Source organism: Orycteropus afer, unplaced genomic scaffold (genome assembly GCF_000298275.1).
Source record: "Orycteropus afer afer isolate SDZICR_OR568_19922 unplaced genomic scaffold, OryAfe1.0 scaffold00133, whole genome shotgun sequence".
In the NCBI taxonomy this organism is placed as follows: Eukaryota; Metazoa; Chordata; class Mammalia; order Tubulidentata; family Orycteropodidae; genus Orycteropus; species Orycteropus afer.
Genome location: NW_006921720.1, coordinates 7,609,243 through 7,618,409, shown reverse-complemented (window position 1 = coordinate 7,618,409; position 9,167 = coordinate 7,609,243). Strand labels below are relative to the sequence as shown.

Sequence of the window (9,167 nt, the reverse complement as noted above, 5' to 3'; positions counted from 1 at the left end):
ATCAGAATTCCCAGGTGTATAGTAGAGCTGACAAGGGGCAAGGCTGAACAAGAGAGCAGAGACAGAGGAACCTCAGCGCCACCATGAGGAGAGCACATGTTTTAGACTGGGGGTCCCTGTGCTGGGAACCTCCTAGACCCAAGAGAAGACTGACGCCAAGCACATGAACATCTCCAAGGGACACCAAGTGCACAGATGTAGAAAGGAGACAAGGACCTTCCCCTAGCTGACAGAGAGAGAAAGCCTTCTCCTAGAGATGGCACCCTGAGTTCAGACTTCTAACTTCCTAATCTGTGATGTTACATGCCATCGAATCAGTCCTGACTCACAGAGACCCCTCCTTGGGTTTCCGAGGCATATCTGTGATAGGTAGGATAAATTTATTTGTTAAAGCCATCTGCTTGTGATATTTCTGTTATAGCAGCACTACATATCTAAGGGGAGCTCTGATAGCGTAGTGCCTAAGGCACTTGACTGCTAATCAGAAGGCTGGTGGTTCAAACCCATCAGCCACTCCTCGGAAGGAAGATGGGGCAATCTACTTCCATAGTGATACTGCCTCGGAAACCCAAGGAGGGGTCGCTATGAGTCAGGTCCTACTTGACGGCACATAACAATAACAACAACATATCTAAGAAATCCTTCAAATAGTAAGCTCCATAAAGTTTAGGCCTGTCTCTTTTGGCTCTCTATTATATGTCACAATTGAAACTGAGTCTGGCACATAGTATAGACTCATCCAGTATTACTGAATGAATAAATACATGAACGAGTGAATGAGAAAAGCAGGGATAATCACTTCTACTTTATAGAGTTATTGTAAGGATTAAATAAGATGCATGTGAAAGTGCTTGATACAGTGCCTGGAACATAAGTGTATGATAAATGTATGTTGTTATATTTACAACAAGGAGCCCTGGTGGTGTAGTGGTTGAAAGCTCAGCTGCTAACAGAAAGGCTAGTGGTTCGAACTACCCAGCAAGTCCATGGGAGAAAGATATAGCAATCTGCTTCTGTAAAGATTACAGCTGGAAAACCCTATAGGGAAATTCTACTCTGTCACATGGGGTCACTACAAGTCAACAATTAACTCCACAGCACTTAACAACAATAACACATTCACAACAATAATAATGTGATACCATTATTCTGAAATTGAGTCCAGTCTGACAACAGCTAAGTTCGAACACAATGTGATGAATTATTTCAAACAAGCAGACAGCAGTTCCTCAGTATCAATGCACCTTTATGATTAACTCTCAGCTCTACACCAAATAATGCAGAGGTAAGAGTCTAGAATGCCAGGAGGAAGAAATTGTTAAGTCTCTCCCTTTCCAAAGGAAGAGTTCTCAAACTTGTATATGCATTAGAATGACGAAGAAAGCTTAACAATGCAGCTTTGTGACTCTGACTCTGTGAAGTCAATAGGTTTGTTATGGGGCTCTTTCTCCTTATGGTTTACAAGCTCTTCGGGTGATTTGAATACAAGCCAAATTTACTATTACCCAAATAAGCAATTTCAAAAGGAGCTCTGGTGGTATAGTGGTTAATGCATTCAGCTACTACACAAAAGGTCAGCAGTTCAAATCCACCAGTCACTCTATGAAAGAAAGATAAAGCAATATGCTTCCCTAAATGATTTACAGCCTATGAAACCATAGGGAGCAGTTCTACTCTGTCCTCTAGGATTGCTATGAGTTGAAATTGATTCAAGGGCAGTAGGTTTGGTTTGGCTTTTAATAAGCAAACCCAGAAGTTTCAGCTAAGTTCCTAATATCCAATTAAATGAGAATATCTTTGCCATGTCTAAAACATTTATTTATTCTTTTCGTTGAATTTGTATGACTGTTATTAAGTTTTAGATAATAGGTTAAATGTGAATCTGGAATAATTATTTTAATAGAAGACTAGCTCACAACATGAAATAACAATTTTTTAATATTAAATTGTTGTTGTTGTTGTTATGTACCGTTGAGTCAGACCTGACTCATAGCAACCCCTCCTTGGGTTTCTGAGGCAGTATCACTAGGGAAGTAGATTATTACCTAACCTTCCTTCCGAGGAGTGGCTGGTGGGTTTCAACTGCCAGCCTTCTGGTTAGCAGTCAAGTATTAAATATCACTGGTTAATTTAGAGTTTTTCTAAATTAGATGCAAAACTTATTAATATGTATTTTTACTCAAATGTGTTACGTATGTAAGGGAAATTTATACATAATTTTTTGGACAAGTTTAAGAAACATTTAAGTATAATTAGCAATATTTCAAGTTTGTAATCTGAAGTATAATACATAACTGAATTCTTTGTTAAATGTAATTCTTTCATTGATATGGTTAAGCAACTATATGCAATTGATATGGCTAAAAACAACTATATATAATTAAGTTCTCAAATACTTTTTTAAAAAAGGAAAAAAGGAGACAGAAGGACCTAAACAAATGCCTACCTTGTGCACACACTCATATTCAAGTGGTTGACATCATCTTCATTATCATTTACAGCAACATCTAAATCAAAGGCTTCTTGATTTTGAAGAGATCTTCGTCTTCTAGAAGATTCTGAATTTTTCACATTATAAATAACATTGAACTGCAATAAATAAGAATTAATAGCTAACTATTAGCAATAAATTGCCATCACTGCACATTCTAAATAATAGGCCTTGATTTTCTTTGAAATAATCTCAATTAGATTTGGAATAATTTTCAAATTAAAAAAAAAATAGCTTTGTTGGCTAACAAATCTCATTACTAACAAATATTATTGTAAACATGTTGTTGTTGTTGTTGTTGTTGTTGTGTGCCGTCGAGTCGACTCATAGCAACCCCTCCTTGGGTTTCCAAGGCAGTATCACTACGGAAGTAGGATTGCCCAACCTTCCTTCCAAGGAGTGGCTGGTGGGTTTGAACCGCCAGCCTTCTGGATAGCAGTCAAGTGCTTTAGCCACTATGCTACCAGAGCTCCTTAGGTAAGCAATAATCTTTTAAATTGAGAAAATTGTTAGGTTATAATTCAAAATAAGTATCACTGATTATGATCAATAGCAGTCATGGAATAATGCTGTTTCAAAGAATGTAAAACATTCACTTAAGGGAAAAGTGAACCTATTACCAACTTTGTTGACCAAACTCCAAAAACCAAACTCACAGCAATCAAGTCAATTCCAACTTAGAGTTACCCCTATAGGGTTTCCAAGGCTGTAAATCTTTACGGAAGCAGACTGCCTCATCTTTCTTCCTCAGAGTGGCCCATGGGTTTGAACCACTGGCCTTTTGGTTAGCAGCCAAATGCCTTAACCACTGCACCACCAGAGCTCCTTAACTTTGTTGACAGCATCCACTAATTTCTAAGCTCTACTGCCCAACTTAAGGTACCTGGGTAGCACAAAGAGTTTGTGCTTCTTTACTACCCTAAAAGTTGGTGGTTCAAACCCACCCAACAGCACCACGGAAGAAAAATCTGCTCTCATAAAAATTAAAGGCAGTAAAGAGTATCTGCCTCGAGCATTATGCTTTTTTAAGATCTATTCATACGGGACCAAAATGACAACTCAAAAGATTAAATAGGAACCTTAGGGGGCAGTGAGTTCACATTAATGGAGAGGAACAACTCAGAAAAGGAGGGTGAGAGTGGTTGCACAACTCGAAGGATGTAATCAATTTCACTGAATTGTACATATCAAAACTGTTGAACTAATGTATGTTTTGCTGTGTATATTCTCAACAACAACAACAAAATAAATTTAAAACAAAAAGATTACAGCCAAGAAAACTCTATTGAATAGTTATACTCTGTTACACGTTGGTTTGTTGTGAGTCAAAATTGACTTCATAACAATAAGTATTTCCATTTGTTATGCCCAAATGGAATAATTTTTCATAAACTGGAACTTTAGAAACTCTCAGGAAGATAAAGATGATAAAATAAATAGTGAACTTCAAGTCAACAGGGACTTTTTCAGCAAATACTTTGTGTCCACCAATGTGAAAGGTGCTATGAAGACATCTTTCTCAAACCAAACCAAAAACCAAACACACTGCCATCAAGCCGGACCCGACTCACAGTGATCCCTCCTTGGGTTTCCGAGGTGGTATCAGTACAGAAGTAGATTGCCCAACCTTCCTTCTGAGGAGTGGCTATTGGGTTTGAACCACCAGCCTTCTGATTAGCAGTCAAATGCCTCAGGCACCATGCCACCAGAGCTCCCAATCTTTCTCAAAGGAATCCTAAAATCATAAGCTTGAGAACGCACTAAAAATTTCCTAGTCTCACCTCATTCCAGAATGGACTGGAAGCTATTTAAATATTTTCTTTCTTCTACTTTGATTGACACCAAGTTTCTATTGCTATATAAAGTTGTATTTTCTTTTAGTGTATGTACTTAAAAAACACATACACATACCTTTCAGAACAAAAATCCTCTAACCCTTCATCTTTCAAGCCTAAGAGTTCTTATCTTTTTACTCTGCCACAGCCAACTCATATAGCCCTTCCTCCCTTTGGTCATTGTGATTGTATCTCTCTGGGCATTCTCCAACTCTTTCTTAAACTGCAACAATTAGAATTATTGTTTATTGTCATAAACTTGGAGAACTAGTCTCTGTCATTTTCATCATTCTCTTTCCAATGACATGCACTGTCCTTTAGATAGCAATGTCATCAGGAAATAAGCTATGACTACTAGATTTGTCCCTTGGTCATAATTAATGGCCATCTATAACTAAGCATTAGAGTTTATATATGGCCTGCGGTAAAGTTTAACTGTTCTATTAGAGAACTTCAAGAGACCTTATAGTTTCTTTCCAACAGCTTAGCATTATATTACCCAAAAAAGCTTAGCATTTGCTGCAAACCTGAGAGTTTTCTTTGCCCTTCTTCTTCCCAAGTTCTCACAAAAATATCAACTGAAAAATCTCATTCCTGGGTAACGTAATTTTTCCAATTTTTTCTCCCTACCTTTTGCTTCTGCATTTCGATATAGACATAGGACTGATGAACGTTCTGACCAGTAGGTACCACAGTTACACATGTCTTCAATCCTCAAGTAAAAATCACTTAGTTTCAGTTATTATTGACACTTCATTATCAAGAATTAATACCAACAAAACTGGAGATTTAAGAACAGTATCTGAACTATCCTATGTACTTACTATTAGATTTACTGTTTGCAGCAATACACAACTTGGAAATGAGAATTTTCCCATGGTATTTGTTAGTAAAGATGAATACAAATAACCACTTTGTCTCTGTCATTTTCATTGGATACTATTCCTTTTCACTGTAATCATCTTTTTTTGATTTTTAAAAACATTTACTGTATTTTGAGTATCATCAAAAATATTCTTAGATTTATCTGAAAGTTTCTGTAATATATCTGACCATCTGCCTACTTAGCAAGAATACCTGTTCTCTTGAAAAAGTACCTTTTCCCTGTAAAAGCTGCTTTTAAAAATAAAAATAAAAACTTTCTCATTAAGTATTTCAGGGTTTGTTTGGTTTACACTTTCTACCCAAGTACATAATCCCTTTTGATCCTATCACATATAATCCTGAGTTTCCAATAAGATGATTTTAAAGTCCCTGTGATCTTCATGCATTATTTAATATAGTAACAATTCTGTTCAGAATCTTTTCATAAACTTTCATTTTACTGCCACTCCTATTGCACCACAAAAGGAAGATTTCTTTGAGTAGTCTTCCCATGCCAGAGCTGAACACTGAACAACCATGTTCTAATTGCCATGTTTTACATTAAAAGAATGTATCTTCTATTTTCAAATCAATAACTTGTAATGTCTTGTTTACTTATATATTATTAAATGAATGTTATGAACTTGCAAGAAAAATGTGTATTTGTTTATCAAGTCATAGTAGAAATTCTGCCAACATTGCAGTTTTTGAGCTGTATTCACACAAACACACACATACACACACACACAAAAGGTGGAGGTTCCTAACAATGCACATGAATTAGAGGATTTTAACTCTTACCTTAAAAAGTAAATAATCTCCAAGAAATCTTTTTCAAACTGATTATAAATCCTTCCCATTGCTCTACTTACTAGCTGGTAACATCTCTAATATTTTTTTATTAAAGACAGTGAGTGACTTATTTTCCCTAAGTCATAGACATAAATCATTAGGAATTTTATACAGATTAACTAATTTAAATATTAGCAATGCTTCCAACCAAAGATTTATTCTAAAATGTCATATTTTAGTAAGCAAAAGCAAGCATTATTGCATACCTGACAAAAAGCAAATCCAAAACCATCCGCAGAAATATTAACTTCAATTGGCTGTACCACAGGAAGCTGAATAAAAGTAGGGGAAAAAAAGTGAATGAGGCGAATTTGCCATATATATGTCCTCCCAAGAGGCATGAGAAATCAGTGTTAGCCCTCACTCAAAGTATAAGCACTCCATGGAAAGGGCTAAGAGCTATACATGGCCTTACATATCAAAAGCTAAGGGTCAGCCAGGTAAATTAGGTGAAAACAAAGGAAGTGTACAGGAAGTGTACAGTCTCTGGACACCCTCACCTCTCCCTTTGGGAGGGCATATTAGTACTATGGACGGTCTGCCTTCCTGTAGGGGTTGAGAAGCATGTAAGTCATCTCCTTCTGCTAAGCTTCCTTAGTCAGGGCCTTATTCCTCTGACCTTCCTGGAAACACAATGACACATCATTATTGACTATACCTAACTTTCTTCCTTATGTTTCTTTCCCATCACCCTTTTCCTCAATTTCTAGCCCTGAAGTCATCTTCATCCACTGTCCTCAACTTCCAACAAGGTAAACCAAGGGGATAAAGTTAGGGACTAGCACATTCTTTACTCCACTTTAAAATAAAAATTCTACTACTGGTTCTACACAACTCTTCTAAGAGACAGTATGATGCAGCTGTCTCATGAGTTCAAGTCAAACTCTACTGCATGATCTTAAAGAAGCTACTTAACTTTTTGAGCTTCAGTTTCATCATGTATTCAATAAAAGTATCTACTTAGTGTTGTTTTAAGAAGCAAAAACATATGTAAAAGAGTCCAGCACAGTGTCTATAAAGAATAAGAACTCAGTGGATGGTAATTCCTTTCCCAATATAACCAAGTCCATCTTTTCTCCTTTTCCACCAATTGTTCCAAAATACCGTTCCTCTCCACCCTTTCCCAACGGACTAAATTCAACCAAAGGAAGTCTCCCCTTTCTACCTGTCCCTCTACAGGGCTCTGGGAACAACTCTCTGCTCAAATAACTATAATGGAAATAAAGTAGCATTCAATCATAAAGAATCAACTACACATAATTTTAAATACCCATCTCTTGTCCACACACTGCATTAACTACCTCTGTCGACTGTAGGAGAAAGCGGTTCTGTGTGTCAATTAGAAACTTTACAGGACTTGGTAAACTAGACCCCATCACTTTCACGTGGATAGTTGTCCATTCTGTGTGTGTTAGGCTTGCAAATTCAGAAAGGGCCTTCAAGGCCATAATGGTGTCCTGTTGAGAAAAGAAAAATGTTTGTGCATATAAATATACAGGTTGTCCCTGACTTATGATGGGTTCTGTTTCAATGACTCATCATAATTCAGTTCATATGTAAGTTGAACATCTTTTTTTTTAATTTTTCTTTATTAATGCCTTTTATTATCAGTAGCTTTATAAATGTAATCTTTATTTGTCTTTGGAGGTCAGAAACATTACATATAAACCTACAAATATGATGACGTCAGCAAATTACAAGCTGCAACATTGTAAGTAGTTATTACTAATTATCTATTAAAAAAAAAAAAAAAACCACTGCCATCGAGTCAATTCCAACTCATAGTGACTTCCATTGCATTTCCAAGGCTGTAAATCTTTACAGAAATAGATTACCCCAAGTTCTTCCTGCAGAGCTGCTGGTGGGTTTGAACCATTGATATTCTGGTAGCAGCCAAATGCCTTACTCACTATAGCACTGTTGTTGTTGTTGTTATGTGCTATTGAGTCAGATCCGACTCATAGTGACTCCTCCTTGGGTTTCTGAGGAGGTATCACTACGGAAGTGGATTGCCCAACCTTCCTTCCGAGAACTAAAAAACTAGAGATCCTTATATTACATTATATATATGTGTGTGTGTATGTGTGTGTATACACACACACATACACACAAACACGTACATACATACACACACCATATATATGGTGTGTGTGTGTGTATATATATATACATGTTGTTGTTGTTATGTGCTGTCGAGTCGGACCCAACTCATAGTGACCCCTCCTTGGGTTTCCGAGGCAGTATCACTATGGAAGTAGATTGCCCAACCTTCCTTCCAGGGAGTGGCTAGTGGGTTTGAACCACCAGCCTTCTGGTTAGCAGTCAAGTGCCTTAGGCACTACGTTACCAGAGCTCCTTATATATATATAATATATATATCTGTACTATATTACTAACGATCAGATTTCAAAAAAATGGAAGGTCATAAGTGTGATTTGTCATAACTCAAAGATGTCATAAGTTGGGGACTACCTGTATACCAATGTATCCAAAAAGTAAATTTAATAATGTTTATGACATCTGCTGTACATATATATCCCTCTTCCTTGAGAGTGGAACTTTTTGCTATAGATTGAATTGAGTTCCCACAATTGAGTTCTTAATTCCTGTACCTGTAAATATGATTCTGTTTAGAAGTAGGATGTGCCTTTTGTTTGTTCGTTTGCTATCTTAATGAGGTCTTATCACAGTATGGTAGATCCTAAACCTAATCATTTCTGAGTTATAAAAAGAGGAGAATAGACAAAGAGACACAGGAGGATAGGGCCGATACCAGGGATAACAAAGAATGCTGAGGAACACCAAGGAATGCCAAGGACTTCATGGGGCTACTGACAAGGAAAGAGCTCCCACGAGAGGACCTCTCACTGAATTCAGACTTCTAACTTCTTGGACTGTTAGAAAACAAGTATCTGTTCTTCAAAGCCATTCACTTGTGGTATTTTTGTTACAGCAGCACTAGGTAAGCAAGACACCCTCCCTCACTCATCTTTGAGTCTCCTTGGCCCAGTTTACAGAGCTACGCAGGCCTGTGCTGAAATCAACTGTGAACCTACTTTTATAGCACTTACCAGGACAGATGAAAAGGAGCTAGTATAGTTGGGAAATTAATTCATTCCTAATAA

The 9,167-nt window shown here is 37.0% G+C and overlaps 1 protein-coding gene across 1 annotated transcript in view; it reads right to left on the bottom strand.

Moving 5' to 3' along the window:
• CD109 (CD109 molecule) overlaps positions 1–9,167 on the bottom strand; it is a 159,739-nt gene that overhangs the window by 7,985 nt on the left and 142,587 nt on the right. The window contains exons 27-29 of the mRNA XM_007945220.2: positions 7,344–7,499; positions 6,249–6,314; positions 2,447–2,589 (exon numbers count right to left, since the gene is read on the bottom strand). Of these exons, the coding sequence (XP_007943411.1) occupies positions 2,447–2,589; positions 6,249–6,314; positions 7,344–7,499 (365 nt within the window). The remainder of the gene's footprint in view (positions 1–2,446; positions 2,590–6,248; positions 6,315–7,343; positions 7,500–9,167) is intronic.